The sequence below is a fragment of the Phaseolus vulgaris genome, chromosome 8, assembly GCF_000499845.2.
Source record: "Phaseolus vulgaris cultivar G19833 chromosome 8, P. vulgaris v2.0, whole genome shotgun sequence".
Lineage (NCBI taxonomy): Eukaryota > Viridiplantae > Streptophyta > Magnoliopsida > Fabales > Fabaceae > Phaseolus > Phaseolus vulgaris.
The window spans coordinates 380,230-398,442 of record NC_023752.2 but is presented as its reverse complement, the minus strand read 5'-3'; the positions used below and the strand labels follow the sequence as shown (position 1 = coordinate 398,442).

Here is an 18,213-nt window from a genome sequence, read left to right as displayed (position 1 = left end):
CGAGGTCGACCAAGTGGCATATGTGGTCGACCGACATAAGATGTTCAAGTCAAAGGTTGACCCGATTAGTAAAGGCTAACCCATGGTTAGGAAACGACCTAATTCAATCCTAATCGCTAAACAACCCTCTAATCCGGCCCAACAGCAAGGGTCCATCAAGGTAATATAAATGTCACGCATTCCAAGAAAGAAGTTACGTCATTATCTACAGTATTCTAACCAGCCGAATACGACATCTCACTGACTTGAGCGCCGAATACGACATCCCATTGACTTGAGTGTCGGAGTACCATTTGCAGGTACCCCACCAGTCTGAGGAGCCGTTCGACGAAGAAGATAGAAAGAACGTGAGACACGATCGACCGAGTGACACCTGGAGACAATAGTTCTCCCAGTCCCCAAACCCAAAACCCAGTTCGAGTACACTTAATAAAAATTGTATAATCAAATTATAAAAAATAAAAAATAATTTTTCATTCATAAACTAAAACGTATAATTTTTTTAAAATATATATTTTTTTATAAAATTGTTGTATAAAAGCACAGAGACAACCCTACTGACCCGACTGCTACACTACACATTCACATTCCTCAACACCGGTCAACCAACGTTTCCCACTTCTCACGGAATCTCCGCCATCCGCCACGTGTCACATTTTCATTGGATTATCCTCTCCTATATCAACGCCTTCATTTCTCGTGTTTTTCTCCCTTTATTCATTTTCATTCTCTCTCTCTCTGCTTCAGGTTCGTTCTCCACTCTCTCTTACCTCATCATCGCACTTTCATCTCTTTTTTAGGGTTTCATTCCGCGCATTCTTTTCTCTATTTTGTTTCTCCTAGGTTTCATCATCCAGATCTGCATCTTCTATTTCTAGGTTTTCATTCTCACCACTCACTTCTAATTTTCTTTATTTTCATTTTTCCTTCCGATTCCGATTATGCCTCCTAGATTTTTGTTTCTGCATATCGTGTTGTTGACCAATTTTCTCTTCGTACGAGGGAAAACAAGTTTAAACTGAGAAACGGATCGTTTTGTGTGTCGAGTTGTAGTGAAACCGATTCTTCTTTTTTTATTCTAAAATAAATTAATAATTTTAAAATTGAGTGTAGTTTTGTTTATTAAACTATTCAAAATTGTTAAAACTTGAATTATTTTTAGATCTTGAATGAATTCATTTTAACTACGATGTGATTGCATTGCAGGATTACGTGAAGTTCGCGAATCAGAGAAATGGCAGATTCTTCTCGGGAGGAGAACGTTTACATGGCGAAGTTGGCCGAGCAGGCTGAGCGGTACGAGGAGATGGTTGAGTTCATGGAGAAGGTTGCGAAGACTGTGGAGGTTGAGGAGTTGACTGTGGAGGAGAGGAATCTTCTCTCTGTGGCATACAAGAACGTGATTGGGGCGAGGAGGGCTTCGTGGAGGATCATATCCTCCATCGAGCAGAAGGAGGAGAGCAGAGGCAATGAGGACCACGTTGCTATTATAAAGGAGTACAGGGGAAAGATTGAGACCGAGCTCAGCAAGATCTGTGATGGGATTTTGAACCTCCTCGAGTCCAACCTCATCCCTTCTGCTGCATCTCCCGAAAGTAAAGTCTTTTACCTCAAAATGAAGGGTGATTACCACAGGTACCTTGCTGAGTTTAAGACTGGGACAGAGAGGAAAGATGCTGCAGAAAGTACTTTGCTTGCTTACAAATCCGCTCAGGTAACATATATTGTTTATCTTATGGAATGCTAGTTGTTAGTACTTACTAGCTACTAGTTTCTGAACTGAAAAGTTGCGTTTTTTGATGCAGGATATTGCTCTTGCTGACCTGGCCCCCACCCACCCTATTAGGCTTGGACTTGCTCTCAACTTTTCAGTGTTCTATTATGAAATCCTTAACTCACCAGATCGTGCTTGTAATCTTGCCAAGCAGGTATATCTAAAGCCTTTTAATGGTGTTTTCAATTTCTTGCTGTTGCTGGTATGTCTCATTTGTTGATTAAGAAATTGTTTGGGTTAGTGTATGGACCTCAGTCTTTGCTGATTGTTTGTTGGTTAGTCTGAGTTTTTCTATCAGCTGGTGCTCAAGTTCCTCTTTATCGAGCTTCGCCGGAATCTGTTGTGTCCACTCACTTTGTTTTACTTTGAAAATTCTGTTTTTGAGCAGAGCTAGTTTAAAGTGCTTATGACAAAAGTCGCGGTAGATGAATTCATAGAATATATAGTATCAAATGCACTCGTGTATTTTTTTCGAAGATCTTAGAATTTAGCTCTTTCAAGGGGTCTGAATTTACCAATGTTATACTGATTTAAATAATGTGTTCACTCCTTAGAATCTACTTTTTCCTTGTCTGACAATATTAATGTATTATGTCCCATTTCATGTTATATGACGTGTATGGATGCTCTGATATATTTTTTTTCCTTCACGCGCTGCATTCCTCAATTATGCTTTCTCTTTGGTGATCTGGGAAAATGCTTACTATGGCAGGCATTTGACGAGGCAATTTCCGAGCTCGACACATTGGGTGAAGAGTCATACAAAGACAGCACATTGATCATGCAACTTCTCCGTGACAATCTGACTTTGTGGACATCAGACATCACGGTACTAAATATTTCTTGTTTTGCATTTAACTGTAGACTTTAGAGTAGAACAAACCATGGTATATAGTTCTTTAATAAGCTGAACAACAACATAAACCTTTCATTTGTAAGAACCCAGCATAGGAAAGTTGAAAACTAATTTAAACTTGTTTGGTTTTACATTATTCTAGCTGTCGAAGTCCAAATACTAAGTACCTTCTCCGTTGAAGCATATTTTTGTGTTGCTGTTAATAGACTAGTTAAATGTTATCCTCATACTCAAATAATGACACAGTTAAAATAGACTGCACTGACCAGCTTTCTGTTGTCGTTGATAGCTTGCTAGATATATAGAATATTTTTGAGTTGCCTCTTTTTTCTCATCGATTTGAGATTGTATTCGTTCGAGTTTTTGACTTGAATCGCCTTTAATATTCAGGACGATGCTGGGGATGAGATCAAGGAGACAACGAAGCAACCAGGTGAATAGGCCATGAGAGTATTGATGTGGTAGTTGATGGGATATGTATTACCCTAAATTAATATAGATCCAATGTGGCTTGCCATAGTAGGATTGTATTAATGAATTTCATAATTTCAAGTGAGTTGCGCTTGGAATTTACAATGTTTCAGTGCTTCTGTATGTGTTTTATTCATCAGGTGAATGTGGCTTGCTGGTTTAGTCATTTATAAATTTTTTATTGTTGCTGTTATATGAATCTTCAAATTCATTTTTGCATTTAATGCTTCTCTCTTCATGCTCCCGAATCACTTGCAGACCACCGTTGAGTTAAATAACTATACTTTCTTTTATAGCAAATAAATTCAATTACCTTTCAACTTAAGTTAATTTTTGTTTGTATTTAATTACATTAATATTTTTAAGTTCTATTTATTTATACATCAATTATCTCTCTAGTTTTTGTAAAATTAGACAAACTCGATTTTTTTTTTATATCTATTACAGCAATCACTACGATAAAATATTTTTCAATTAGGTAGAATCAGTGTAATATAAAAGGGATTTATGTAGTACGTTTTCAAATTATAAAGATAGTAAGTGTTAAAAAATTGAAAGAAATGGAAATTTATTGATTATCAAGATAAAAGATACATATATATATATATTATTTATATTTGTTAACAAAATCTTTAACTTGATTAAAGCAATTAAATTTAAATTACTTTTTTAATATAATATTATTAATAAGTACTTTCTTAACTGTAGTTTTAAATATAAAATAATGAAATGTATTAAAGAACTCATTGAATATTATTTTACTACCATCTTCGCTAAGGTGTACTTTCACTGGTGAAGCCTGCTTAGGTTCATCAAATTAATGTAGATAGAAAAGAAAGTAACACCTACTTAGGGTGAAAATATATTTATTATTAATTTGAATTGGAATATTTCACAAAATTAATTTATTTCATGTCAATGTCGGAATCATCCTCTTTTTTCAATTTATATGTTTATTTTCTCAAGACTGTTGTTTATTTGAGAGGAAAATAGAGGAGATATAAAAAAAAAAGACTGTCACTTTTTTATGCACGTGACTGATTTTTTTCTCGATTAATGTAATAAGAAATCAGATAGCAAGTGCTATGCTCCATGTTACCATAAAAATTCTATACTCCATTAATAACCCACCTTGCTCAAGAGGCAAAGCTATTATATATAATGTACTTCAACAACAAACAAATCTTGACTAAGATTTATAAAAACATCACAAATTTTTATGAAAGAATCCTCTGAGAAGATGAAGGAAAAAGAACATCCAAATATATTTTTGAATGAAGTAAAGATATATTATATATTTTTAAATATTTCGTAATTCTAAATCAATTTATGTCTATACAATTTAAAAAGTTTCTATATACGTGAAGGCGTAAGAAGAAAATATGGAAGGTGCAAGAAGAAATTCCATAACCCGGCCCAGAGTGATAAACCATTACCCTATTATATTGTGTGGTATTCTCCACTGAACATTTTCTTTGGTCGCTTAGAAATGTTATGCTTAAGCATTTAGTGAGAGTGAGAGCGAAAGCCATAGCGATATCTTCTTCGCCTAAAATATCTTCTCAACTTTCAATTCCACTCACTCTCACATTCACTCCCTCTCTATCATCTTCTTCCATGGCCGCCACCGATGACTCCCTCCGCAAATCCCTCGCCGACAAGCACGCCGCCGTCGAGACGCAGGGCAACGCCGTCCGCGCGCTAAAGGCTGGGGGAGCCCCCAAGTCGGAAATCGACGCCGCCATCGAAACCCTAAATGCTCTCAAGCTGGAGAAAACCTCCATCGAGCGCTCCCTCGTCGGCGGTTCCGACACCCGCGAGGCGTTCCGGCAGGCGGTGGTGAACACGCTGGAGCGGCGCCTGTTCTACATTCCGTCGTTCAAGATCTACCGCGGCGTCGCCGGCCTCTTCGACTACGGTCCTCCCGGCTGCGCCGTGAAATCGAACGTCCTCTCGTTCTGGCGGCAGCACTTCGTTCTTGAAGAGAACATGCTCGAGGTGGATTGCCCCTGCGTCACTCCCGAAGTCGTTCTCAAAGCCTCGGGACACGTTGACAAGTTCACCGATCTCATGGTGAAGGACGAGAAGACCGGCACGTGCTTCCGCGCCGATCACTTGCTCAAGGATTTCTGCAACGAGAAGCTTCAGCGTGACCTGACCTTGTCCTCTGACAAGGTTTCGGAGCTGAAGCACGTGCTTGCCATGTTGGATGATTTCTCTGCGGAGGAGCTTGGCGCTAAGATTAAGGAGTATGGGATTGTTGCTCCTGAGACTAAGAACGCGCTCTCTGACCCTTACCCTTTCAATTTGATGTTTCAGACTTCCATTGGCCCCTCTGGGTTGCTCCCTGGGTTCATGAGACCTGAGACTGCGCAGGGCATCTTTGTGAACTTTAAGGATTTGTATTATTACAATGGGAACAAGCTGCCTTTTGCTGCTGCGCAGATTGGACAGGCGTTTAGGAATGAGGTGAGGGTGTTTTGAAGTTGGTGTTTCTTTTGTTTAACTTGGTTTTTGTTAAGAGATTAATTTTAATACATTCTAAGTTAAGAAGTTACACACTTTTGGATAAGGTTTTCCATGCAACTATATAAGAGGAGAAAATATGGAAGTTAAGATAAATAAGGTTTTTCCAGAAACTAGTTTTTGTGTATGGGAAATTAATTTCATTTTTTATTTTTATGCTAGTGTTTATGGAGAAATTTATAATCTTTAATACTATGACTATTTGTAATTGCACGACTGGTGGCAATGTAAAATTCTTTTCTCTTATGGGATGTGGAATGAATTGGGGTTGATATGGTTTTTGTGTGTGTAGATATCTCCACGACAAGGGCTTCTCAGAGTGCGCGAATTCACTTTGGCAGAGATTGAGCACTTTGTTGACCCTCAAGACAAGTCTCATCCTAAGTACGATGAGGTTGCTGACTTGGAGTTCTTGATGTTCCCGAGGGAGCAGCAAATGTCTGGACAGACTGCCAAGAGGTTTTGTCTTCGTGATGCTGTTTCCAAGGTTGGTTTGGTTTCCTGTTTGAAGTTATCCTGGTGGTTTTTCGAGTTTCTGTTCTTATTCTGCTTTTTCATGGCATGTTCTCATCAGGGTATCGTCAATAATGAGACTCTTGGTTATTTCATTGGGAGAGTGTATCTTTTCTTGACGCGTCTTGGTGTAGACAAGGAGCGATTGAGGTTTAGGCAACATCTTGCAAATGAGATGGCCCACTATGCTGCTGACTGTTGGGATGCCGAGATTGAGTGCTCCTATGGTTGGATTGAGTGTGTTGGAATTGCTGATAGATCTGCATATGATTTGCGTGCTCACTCAGTAACCACTCTCTCTAACTCTGTGCAATGGCTTCTTTGTTACAACTGATAAATTGTTGGTTTGGGTTATTGTCGTTCACAGTGTTTACTTTGTCGTCTTTAAATACTATCTGCTGCTATAATTCAGGGTTGATGGTGTTCAGATATCATATATAATAGCCTAAAATACATATACCTCCCTGAAGAAAGTACTTCCTCAACCTACCATCCTCGACATTTTGGTCCAGTTATGCAAAAAAGTTGTCCGTTTATTAAACTCTCCCGGTGCTTGTTTCTTTACCACCTGACCATCTCTAAGTTTAGTTTTTGGTGTTTGGGCTCTAACTAGTATTTAATTTTGTCTAAAAAATAATACTTTCACTTACAATTAAATTACATTTACATTGAGGAATGACTATACATTGATGGGGTATAATGTGTTTATTATTGAAACAAAAAGTAATAATTGCTTTATAATGTGTGAATTTCTTCATTTTCATAATGCCCATATTTGATATTGCAGGATAAAAGTGGTGTTCCACTACTGGCTCAAGAAAAATTTGCAGAACCTAAGGAAGTGGAGGTACTATTTTAATACCCAAGTTGTTTCTTTTATCAATAATATACATGACTGGTCTCTTCAACTTAATGCACCACCCTAAACAAGTATTTTGGAGATCATTGATCGAGTTGCTTTGCACATTGTTTCAGAAATTGGTTATAACTCCAGTGAAGAAAGAGTTGGGTCTGGCATTCAAGGGGAACCAGAGGATGGTGGTTGAAGCACTTGAGGTAATTAATGCTGTTATATTTTGGCGTGTTTTGTAGTACCATGTGTTGTGTCTTTTTCAAGAGCTGTTTGCATTACTTGACCTTCCAAATCTTCTCTGCAGGCAATGCCTGAGAAAGAAGCTTTGGATATGAAGGCTGCTCTGGAGTCAAAAGGGGAGGTGGATTTTCAAGTGTGTACACTTGGGAAAAATGTGACTATTAAGAAGACTATGGTGACCATTCAAAAGGAGACAAAGAAAGAGCACCAGCGAGTTTTTACGCCTTCTGTTATTGAACCATCATTTGGAATTGGACGGATAATTTATTGCCTCTTTGAGCACACATTCTACACAAGGCCAAGCAAAGCCGGTGATGAACAGTTAAATGTATTTCGCTTCCCTTCACTTGTTGCTCCAATTAAGTGTACAGTTTTCCCACTGGTTCAGAATCAGAAGTATGAGGAGGTTGCTAAACACATTTCCAAGTCATTAACCGCTGCAGGAATTTCACATAAGATTGACACTACAGGTATGTAGATGACGTTCTCTTTAATATGTAAAATATACTACAAGTTGATAATTTAGAGTATTGTAGGTTTGCAGTTTACACTCAATGATTGCATAAATACGTATAAAAAGAAGAAGTTAAATTAAGATAAAAAGTGGATAACCTTTTAGAATTTGGAGCCCTGGAGGATTAGAGATCCTTCATTCTGACAAAGGTGAAATAAAACAAAGAAACAGAGAGAAAGAACATATTTATTGGATTGAAGCTTCTCAATTTCTCTTCCTGGCTTTTAAGGTAATCCCCACTTAAAGGGACAATATACTCCCACTAAATAGAAGCTAACTCCTAAGCTTCACGAATCTGTTTTTGAGCCAAATAAACCTTAAAACTATGTACTACAACAACTCTAAAGCTACTCAACCAAATTGATCTAGGGCACACCCTGTGTCCCTAAATAAGCTGCCAAACTATGTGTTACTCAATTTTCTTTTTCAAAATTAGAAATGCAACATTTTGAGTGAGGATTGAGGAACCGAGGATCGTGCTCACGAGCTTTGAGATACTAGCCACTTAAAACATCTTTGAAACTGAATGCCTTGGCAAGAACAATATTTTTTTAAATCATATTGGGTATGGCTGACGAGCAGATTTGGTTTTGCATACTCACCTGCGTTGTTTCGCTTTTGGTTTAGGCTGGGTGAAAATTTGGTCTTTAGCTACTCTGTTAAGAGTTTTTTCTTCGTAAATTTGTCCTAAATACTAATTTATATTTTTGTTTACCAACTTGTTAATATCTTCTAAAAATGTTATTTAGGTACATCAATTGGAAAACGGTATGCAAGAACAGATGAACTTGGCGTGCCTTTTGCTATCACAGTAGATTCAACATCATCAGTGACTATTCGGGAGAGGGACAGCAAGGATCAAGTGCGTGTTGATGTGGAAAAAGCTGCCACTGTTGTTAAGGAGGTAACTGAAGGCCATAGGACATGGGAAGATGTGTGGTCAACTTTCCCTCATCATTCTTCTACGTCTACAGATGAATGATTGAATTTTAGTAGTCACCATCTAGGTTGACATATCATAGTTTTCTGTTGCCAAATTTTGTCTTGTTTTTGAGCTATGAATCAAACTACAGGATATTACTGATTGTCAACTAGTAGATACCTTTTTCTTTTGTTTAATATAGTTTCTGCAACATTCACAGATAAATGTTATTTTGACAATTTTTTGGTTTTTCCATTGCTTCTCTGGGTTCTAGTTGGGGGTGGAAGTTTTTTATCTATCCTAGCTGCAATTAGAGGAAATCTGAAAAGTATTTCATAACGTTAAGCTACGTGGCTTGACCTAGAAATTATGTTTTGCTTCGGTTTTTTCTGAAATTGTTCTATTAAGTGATTTCATTACAATGTCAAAAGAATTCCGAACTTAGTAAGGTAAATGGTTTTTTTTTTTACCTAGGAGATTCCCTTCTATGATAAATTAGTACTTTCACATATGATTTTATGTATAAAATAGGGGATCAAATTCCAAATTTCAGTAAAGAATGCAAACTCCAAAATTTCTTTAAAACTGCATTCTTAACCGAAATAATATCAAGAACACTGCGAGATGAAATTTAGGACGGTTAGATATAATTTAGGATGATTAGTTGCATTTCGATCAACATATAGGTCATTATCATATTATATAGATCAAAGTCAAAAGTTACTAATTAAATTAATGTTTAAACGTAAAAAGTAGCCAACATTTTTTTTCAGGAAAAATAATAAAATTCAATGTACTATTTTTATATATCTCAACTACTATTTAGTCATTCTTTTTGTTTGCAATTGTACATAAGAATTGATGTTGATCAGAAGAATGACGAGGTGAAATGAGCACATGGAAAAGCAGATATAAGCTTATTTTATGTAGTAATAACAAATGCATGCGTCCTCTTCAGGAAGCAATTACCACCTTAGATAAAATAATAACAATTTATTATTGCTTAATAAAAAAATTTATAAATTTCTAGTGAAACCATTTTAGAAAAATAAAAAGGCAATGGTAGTGGCATCCTTCTATCCTTTGGTTGGGATAGAATTCAAAGTGTTATTGTTCAATCAATTGAACCACTTTTCAACCACAAGTAAGCCCAATAAGATATATTATCACTAACAAGTTAGTGTGATTTTTAAATAGCCCAAAGTGATTGGTGGCAAAAAAGATAAGACCCAATAACGTTTTGCTTTTAAGACTCTTCTTATCTTTCTCCGATGGCATTTTCATGTTTGTTTTATTTTTTGTAGGGGACTGGGCCACGCATAATCTTTCTTCCATGACCACAAGTGTAAAAATCATGAAAAGAGATAAAGTGAAGATAATTTGCATGAATGAACTTCAATTCCCTGTTCGCACTTATCCATTAATGCTTCTACTCGCAGGAATGAGTGGTGGAAAATGATTTACAACCTTTCATTTTGTTAATGCAATAGTACCAAATAAATAAATACTTAGTAGTACTTTGTGCATAAAGTATTAGACTTAACTTAAAGCTATTTGGAAACGAAGAGAAGCACAGAACCTGTGCATGCAAAAAATAAGATTTGTAGGCTAATAATAGTAACAATCAATAAAAATATAAACCTAAATTATACATGGATATGGTGGTCTGTTGAAATCTGTGATTTAAAATATATAAAGTAAAAGTAGAGATTATATGGCAGTGGTACTATAAACAAAAGCTGCTCTATTAAAAGGTTTCCCTATCAAGAAATGTAGCTAAAACTAAAATATACTCGTCGTCCATGCAAGTGACTCCACCAAGAGATCAGAGGAACAAAACTTTGATAATCATAATCAACACCGCATGGTCGCTCTTCACAGTGAAAATATGCTTCACTGTCTTTACTCTATATAATCTTTATGCTCCTCTCTTCATGAACCAACTCCAATCAACTTCAACTGTGAAGGGAAATAGTCATATCAGATTCCATTATCAGCATGTGAAGAACATTGCAAGTAAATGTGATGACTGAAAATTATGATTATCAGAACCAGATTTAGAGCATATAAATGTATCAGCAAAGTGGAGTAGGAGAAAGAATTTACAATGTTATTGCGAGGACTCCCCCAGTAAAAGCCTTGGAGGAAAATTGGGAAAACATTACAAGCTGCAAGGATATAAATCATCAACGCATGCATGCCCATCCATTCCATAAAAATAGTCATTCGTCTATAGCCACAGACATCAACCTGAAAGGAGGAGGAAACAAAACTAAGAATTCGCCAAGAAAAGAGTATAGTGTGAAATCATGCAACAATAGACCTTCAATAGTTAGAAATCTCTGTATAAACACCTATAAGGTCCTGAGTGTGTGCGTGAAGTGTTCAATTCAAAAAATATTTATTAAATTTCTGATAATTTTAATACAATTTTAACAAAAAAAAAATACATTAATTTTTTTTAAAAATGTTATATAATTTTTATTATAATTATTAAGTTAAGGAATAAATCATTTTGAATCAGTCATCAAAAACATCTTTTTATTAAAAAAACTGAAACATACTCGTGCACATAAATCTTTATTGTCAATTTATATAATTCATAATTATATAATATGTAGATTCGTGTCTCCATATCCTATAGTTTAAAGAAGATACATATCTCTGTGTTTATGTCCGTGTTGTATCAATATTCATGTTAATATTCATGTTAGTGTCTATGCTGTATAGATAAACATACGAAAATAAAATCTAACCATTAAGTATATTCCGACAAAGAGGATGCCAGCAGCACCAGCAGTGACGCACGTGTAACTAAGGGAGTAAAGAACTTTATTTATATCCATTCCTACAAGAAGAACAACATAACATAAATGCCAGCGGCAAAATGGTCCTGTGCAAGAAATAGGTAAAATGAGTGCATACCAAATAAGTCCAACGCAAGGCCAAAAACTACAAGACAAGAGGTTGGGATCATCCAATATATGATTCTAACTCTGTGGTCCTGCATGCAGCAACAAGGAACACAACTGAGTAACTAACAAGTTACAAGCAAAAACAGGAAAAAGATAATATAAGAGAAAGTTTTACCTTAAAATGGACAATGATATGTCCGTAGTGCAACCCCACCAAGCAAGTAACAATAGCCATCACTGAACTATAATGCCACAAAAAGGATACAAAATTAGGGACTAGAAAGAATAGCAATCATTTTTATGAACTAAATTAATATAAATTTCACATACAAGTATTGGTAATTTTTTTCTCTCTTTTTCCCCTAAGTTAGAGTGTCATAATGAGTTCACCTTAAGAGTCCTTCGGGATCAAAAGGGGCCTGACACCAAGCAGGAGCATCAGGAGGCAATGGTCCATAGTTGGGAGAATTAATGCTGCATTCCTATTGATAATGATAAAAAAGAAGGTAAAAAAATACTTAAAAATGAAAAGCAAAAAGAAGTTGCATATTGGATCAGAAAATCTAAGATTAGAGAGAATCATACAGGCATGCGTGCATATATTGGCCTCCTGTACAGGTGTTGTATACCCAACACCGTTCTATCAATCATCCCAACTGCATTGCATGCTGGTCCAATGTCACCTCTTCGTCCACATTTAACCTACCAAACCACATTAATTCCGTTTTAAACCGATACCAGAAGTTAAATTCTCTCGAGTAACCTTGAACCAACATACGACATCTATACTCACTGAAAATGTCTTTGGCTCTGAAGAAGGTTCTGTTTGAATTTGATACTCCCAATCAGGAACGTACAATCCATATAGCAAGCAAAGATAAAGGAAGGAAATCATAAAAGCCACAACCCTGTTACAGTCAAACAGATTTAAGAAACAGGTTCAGTGGAGAAGACACTAGAATTCATTCCCAACAAAATATGGTTGAGCAAAACACATCGCAAATAAAATGCATGCCATGCATAAGACAAATAGATAATTTAAAAATATGAAATACATGTTATTGTGTTCTACAAGGTTAAAAAGTTGTATTGTTGTGCTTTTATCAAATATCAAGTAAAAAAGTAACAGTTCAAAGGAAAATTAAGCTTACCACTGGTATCGATACTTCCTTAACAGGGATGGTCCCGAATTAACAGAATCATCACTCTTGAGCCAAATTTCACACAGTGCTGCGACCAAATACGCTAACGCAATTCTCTGACATCCAATGAAGAAAATAGGGAACGATAATTAATAAGGCAAAAATATAGAAAGACAAACAGAAATTTTGATGATGAACATAAACTTTATGGGCAGTTGGGCAACTGTAAAAAAATACCATAGCCCACAAACCAACACTTAACCGGGAAAATGATTAGATGGTTAACAGTTAGTTGTTTTTAATTTATGTTCAGATTTCTTTAGAAGACACAGAAGTTGCAATTGACACTTAGGACCTGATGTTTTCTCCATTATAACCAGTCAAAAGGAGAGGCAAAGAAAACACTGGCAGAGAGAGCATACCTGCAGTATTCCCATCCATCTTATCTGTTTAATATCCACTCCATATGTCAGATCGTTCACACGATGGAAATAACCTCCTGCAGAAGGCCAATAATATTAGACATTCGAAAGAGAGATGTAACATAAATACACGATGCTATGAACAAAAACACTATCCTGTTTCAACATTCAACTCTTTAGCCTGACATACATTAAGAATAACAAATGCTAAAAAAGCTTAAATTTTAGTCAATAATACCTTGAAGAAAAAGGCCTAACACAAGAAGTTTTAGAGCCCGTAAACCTGCTTTTCTTGATGCATCCACTCTGCAAGACAGTTTCTGTTGAAGAAAAAAAAAGGAATAAATTTGTCAACGCTGTCACAATTATTTTACTATTCATTGTTAAGTTATATATCAGTTACAACTGCATACCTTGTATGTGAGAGCGAGGGAAACGCCAACAATAAATAGGAAAAACGGCATGACATAATCAGCTAGTGTTAAACCATTCCATGGGGAATGATTGAGCGCTGGAATGAGTCCACCGGCATCATCAACCAGTATCATCAGCTGTGCATCCAGATATGATCATTTCAGTTAAAGAAATTTAAAACATGAAGAAAAAAATTAAAAGTCAAATTGTCTGTCTGAGATATTAACACATCTTGAGTTTCTAAAACACATATTCCATTTGGCCTAAAAATTAAATATCAAAGGTCCATTGGGATTACCATCTGCGTGATAATGAGTGATTAATAAATTCTATGATTCTTGAAAACAGCACAACTTAATTATCTCCATCCAGTCCAATTTTATCAGGCGCACCAAACAATGTCTAGAGTCTAAAAGAATATCAAATGGCAAATAATTACTTAAACAAATGTCTAATAGAGTTTATTGAAATAAAATTCACTTAATTAACAATCATCTTAGGCTTCTTAGTGAGTGATGCATATTTGCCAACAACATTGGATATGCATGTAACTTCTAACACGTACAATGATCCAATGCATTATGCTGTTTTCCAAAGCGAATGGCAAACATTGCGTTTCTTCGTCATCACCAATTCAAAAAGTAATACAAAAGTAGGTCATAGTGGTGACCAGTCGGTATTACTTCTAACCGATTCCACGTTATGCTACCACCACCACTTGCATGATGCATTAGTAACCTAAAATTAAACAAGATAACCAATAGGAAATTTCTGATTAACCTAATCCATTTACAATGGTTTCTTTCTGTGGCCTCGGTTAGAACTACCGTATCAAGCCATGCGTGAAAAGTGGTGAAACTGAGGTCAAAACAGAACTTCTATACGCAAAAACTGACGTTCACTTTTCGGGAGTGGCCAAACATCACTTTGACTGATAATATATTTTTATCTTCGTTGAGAATATCGTGAATTTTTTAGTTAATGATGATTGAAGTGTAAAGCAGGTTGAGAGCCAAAAAAAGTACTTTTATTCTCATTTAGGAATCATTTTTGCTACTATGAATATATTTTTTTTCTACAATTAAACCTGAATGTTAAACGACGAAAAAAATAATAATTAATCAGAGAAGAAACCTAATAACAAGAGGCAGTTACGAAAGTGCTCAATTTTGGGGGTTGGGATATATACTATTTATTTCTCAAATCAATAATCAACAATTACAAAAGCTATTTTTTCCACTGAAATCGTATTAAGAATTTGAAACGTTATTAAAAAACTACTATTTAATACACGAAGAAGATAAATACAAGAATAACAATAATGGAAAACAATAGAAAGTGTAAATATATTATAACTATAATCAGAGAATATTGTGAAAATTATTCCAACGGGCAAGTAGCCGTAAAGCTGTTTCAATAGATTGCTCCCAAAGAAGAGTAAAGAGAAACAACCCAAAGTCTCCAAAAACGGTGGGGGATCAAAACAAATAGTTTATATAATTAGAAATGCAGTTTCAGATAAGAGAATAAAAAAAATTAAAATAAGAAGAACAAAAAGTGGTGGGAAATGTTGGTTCGGGTTAAAAGTAAAATGGGAGAATATTGAGGAATTTGATAAAAAGGGGACAAAGTAGCCGTAGTGCTATTTATATGGACGGCTTTCCGAATGACAAGAGATGAGTAACACACCATATCTCCATATAACACCAAACAAACAAACAAACGCTATTCTTTTCTTCAAAGTAAAGCAACATAGCTTTAACACGTGCACACAATTTGCATTGCAATTTCGATTCTCTGCGATCACAAATCAAAGCCATGATAGAAAAAAAAAATCCCAAGAATCTCTCCCTTCAATCAATCAACCTTTCCACCCCTCCAATTATAACAACCATTAGTGATTACTGGTGCGCATTGCGCAACTACAGCCCCTTATCCTCCACTCTTTTAAAATCCAACAAGAAAGGAAAGAAAGACGAAACCACTAAAACGACGTCGTTTGTCCCTTCCCAAAATTGCGAGGAAGGAAGCCTCGCAGCGTATTCCGTGACTGTTATGTTTCTCGCAACACATTTTGCAAAGCGTAACTAAATTCCTAATTAAGAATTAATCTCGTTTCGAACTCTAAAAGAAACGGAGATAAGTTGGGTCCCACACCCACCGCGAAATCTAAGGGCTAACTTAAAAAAAAATTAATCCAAACATGGCAGATTAGGTGATTAACATAACAGCTAAAACAAATCTAATAACAAGAAATAAGCATTTATTTTCTTAACAGTAAAAAAAAAAAAAAAAACAGAGGATGAGAGAGATTACCGCGACGGTGAGGCCACGAAAAACATCGAGGGAAACTAGCCGCGGAGGTTTGGTTAGAGTGTGTGGCTGGTTCCTGGAGGAGGTGGATGGTTGTTCCTGAACGTTGTGAATGTGAAGCGGAGTGGTTTGAGCAATGGCGGAAGAAATAGTTAGAGATCTTGATTCGGAGATCTGGCTATGGGGAAGTGCCATCTCCACGTCATCTTCTTCATCGTCGAAGTTCTTTATAGCCTCGTAACTCGCCATCTCCCTGATTAACAACAATGCTTCTTCCTGTTCTTCCTGTTCTTCCTGTTCTTCCTGATTCTTCCTGATTCTCTTGCTACCATATATTTATACACGCATCTACATGTTTAATCCAATCAAAGAAACAGATGAATAATGATAATGATAACGAATGATTAGGAGAATCCCTCTTTGTGAGTGAGTGATGAAAAAAGAAATAGAGAAAAGGTGCTCTTACTTGAAGGAACAATGCAGTAGTTGAAGGAGTTTTCTTCTTCTTCTACTTTTTTCTTCTTCTTCTTCTTCTCCTTCTTCTTCTTCTTCTTCCCTTCCTTCTACTCTTCCCTCAACTTCTTCTTTCTTCGTTGCCTTCTTTTTTTCCCTTCTCCCTCGCTTTTATAGCCAATTTCAATACACACAATTTTGATATTTTCCGTCTCTTATTCCTCTATTTATTATTTATTATAAAGCATAACATAAATATGTATATATGCCCCATAAAAAATAAAAAAATAAAAAGCTTCCTAGGATAAAAATGTGTAACTCATTTTTAAAATTTAAAATAAAAATCGAAAAAAAAATTAATTAAAATTGCACTTAATTTATATTTATTTAAAATATATTATATTTTTATTGTTGATTTGTGTGCCACTTACCATAAACCATTAACTATTAACCAAATTACCACGCTCTTGTTACCCCCTCATCCACACCAAGGCCACTCCTTATTCCCAACAATATATATTCTACTAATAAGCTATGAGCCTCCTAAACGTTTATTAAATGTCGAGTTTGTGTTAGATACATCTATCGGACACGACATAACGTGTATAATATGTATTGATAAAGTATTTAATTTAAAAATATTTATTATATTTTTTATAATTTTATATGATTTTAACATAATTTTAAAAAATGAAATATATTAATTTTTTAAAAATTTAAATTTATTGTATAAATTTTTATTATGATTATAAAAATAAGAAACAAATCATTTTGAAACAATCATAAAAAAAAATTTCTACTCTAAAAAAAACTAAAATTTATTTATACACATAAATCTTTATTATCAATTTATATAATTAATAATTATTTTGTGTCTTCATATTCTACATTATAGAGATTATAATATATCCGTATTCATCTTTGTACTACATAATTAATAGTTAATGACTAACTAATTACGCGCTTCAATTTCCTATTTTAATATATTTTTACTCGTAATAATAATATTTAAATATCCTAAAAAGATAACTTTAATGTTGGCAAAATAAAACATACATGGTATATATGCAATTTTTAACTGTTTTATCAGGTACAAAATATTAAATATATGTTATTGCCTAAAATATATAGCAGTGATTATCTCGGTATTTATTTTTCTCGATTCACGTTTTGGTATTTTAGCAATGAGATTTAAATTATCCTAAAAAAGGTCAGATTTAATATATTTTATGTTCATGAAATAGTATTGATTATAATTAATATTTTTGTATTATAGATAGAAAGAATAACAAAAATTATGTTAAGGGAAATCTAGCAAAATCTCTTGGGTATTGTTTTCAGCCACTTGAATTTTGAGCTGGTTAACGTGCAAAATCAGAAACAAGTTAACACAGCTTTGTAGAAAAGATCGTCTAAATGTTAGTTACCAGCTTTTTATATTACATTTAACATAACTTTTTATCATCACCTAACCTTTGTACGGATTCCACAAATAAGATTAATTATTAATAATATTGGTTATTATTTTAAATTATAAAAAATATTGTTTTAACCTCAAGATTAAAAAATAACATCATGTATTGAAAGTCGGTGATCCATCACAATTTATTATTAAAAAAAAAATTAGTGGGTTGAGAGAGAAAAATGTTTATAGACTCTGAGCATTGTGGAACTATATTGACTGAAACCATTATTAAAAAATAGACCGTAAATCTAATTCAATATTGAAAAACCAAAAACTAAAATTTATATATTATAAAATGTTTTTATCTTTATTCGATATGAGATTTTCATCACATTCACACAACTCATGTGTAACAATATATTTATAAATAATTCGATCGAGCGGCTCTAAGAGTGATAGTTGGAAGCGTCTAGCACTGGA

The 18,213-nt window shown here is 34.8% G+C and overlaps 3 protein-coding genes across 5 annotated transcripts; 2 read left to right on the top strand and 1 right to left on the bottom strand.

Moving 5' to 3' along the window:
* The first annotated feature begins 564 nt into the window (after window positions 1–564).
* Window positions 565–3,294, top strand: LOC137823445 (14-3-3-like protein A). 2 transcript variants are annotated; one of them, XM_068628583.1, is made up of 6 exons: window positions 714–747; window positions 844–878; window positions 1,207–1,714; window positions 1,806–1,928; window positions 2,487–2,603; window positions 3,021–3,294. In XM_068628583.1, the coding sequence occupies exons 3-6, from the start codon at window positions 1,235–1,237 to the stop codon at window positions 3,069–3,071; spliced, it is 771 nt and encodes a 256-aa protein (XP_068484684.1). In that variant the 5' UTR covers window positions 714–747; window positions 844–878; window positions 1,207–1,234; the 3' UTR covers window positions 3,072–3,294. The 2 variants fall into 2 exon arrangements, with proteins under 2 accessions (XP_068484683.1, XP_068484684.1); XM_068628582.1 differs by lacking the exon at window positions 844–878 and having other exon boundaries at window positions 565–747.
* Window positions 3,295–4,477: 1,183 nt separating this feature from the next.
* LOC137823444 (glycine--tRNA ligase, mitochondrial 1) lies at window positions 4,478–8,924 on the top strand. Its single transcript, XM_068628581.1, has 7 exons — window positions 4,478–5,570; window positions 5,920–6,114; window positions 6,202–6,426; window positions 6,928–6,987; window positions 7,116–7,196; window positions 7,298–7,703; window positions 8,497–8,924. Exons 1-7 carry the CDS (start codon window positions 4,596–4,598, stop codon window positions 8,727–8,729), a joined length of 2,175 nt encoding a protein of 724 aa, XP_068484682.1. The 5' UTR covers window positions 4,478–4,595; the 3' UTR covers window positions 8,730–8,924.
* Window positions 8,925–10,269: 1,345 nt separating this feature from the next.
* Window positions 10,270–16,564, bottom strand: LOC137823600 (uncharacterized). Of its 2 annotated transcripts, XM_068628803.1 has the most exons (14): window positions 16,342–16,564; window positions 15,879–16,223; window positions 13,562–13,699; window positions 13,387–13,468; window positions 13,149–13,225; window positions 12,736–12,842; window positions 12,378–12,492; window positions 12,170–12,286; window positions 11,975–12,066; window positions 11,760–11,826; window positions 11,595–11,673; window positions 11,426–11,517; window positions 10,776–10,919; window positions 10,270–10,628 (listed from the first exon to the last, which is right to left on the bottom strand). In XM_068628803.1, exons 2-14 carry the CDS (start codon window positions 16,122–16,124, stop codon window positions 10,602–10,604), a joined length of 1,383 nt encoding a protein of 460 aa, XP_068484904.1. In that variant the 5' UTR covers window positions 16,125–16,223; window positions 16,342–16,564; the 3' UTR covers window positions 10,270–10,601. The 2 variants fall into 2 exon arrangements, with proteins under 2 accessions (XP_068484904.1, XP_068484906.1); XM_068628805.1 differs by lacking the exons at window positions 15,879–16,223; window positions 16,342–16,564 and adding an exon at window positions 14,128–15,610.
* Window positions 16,565–18,213: the final 1,649 nt, after the last annotated feature.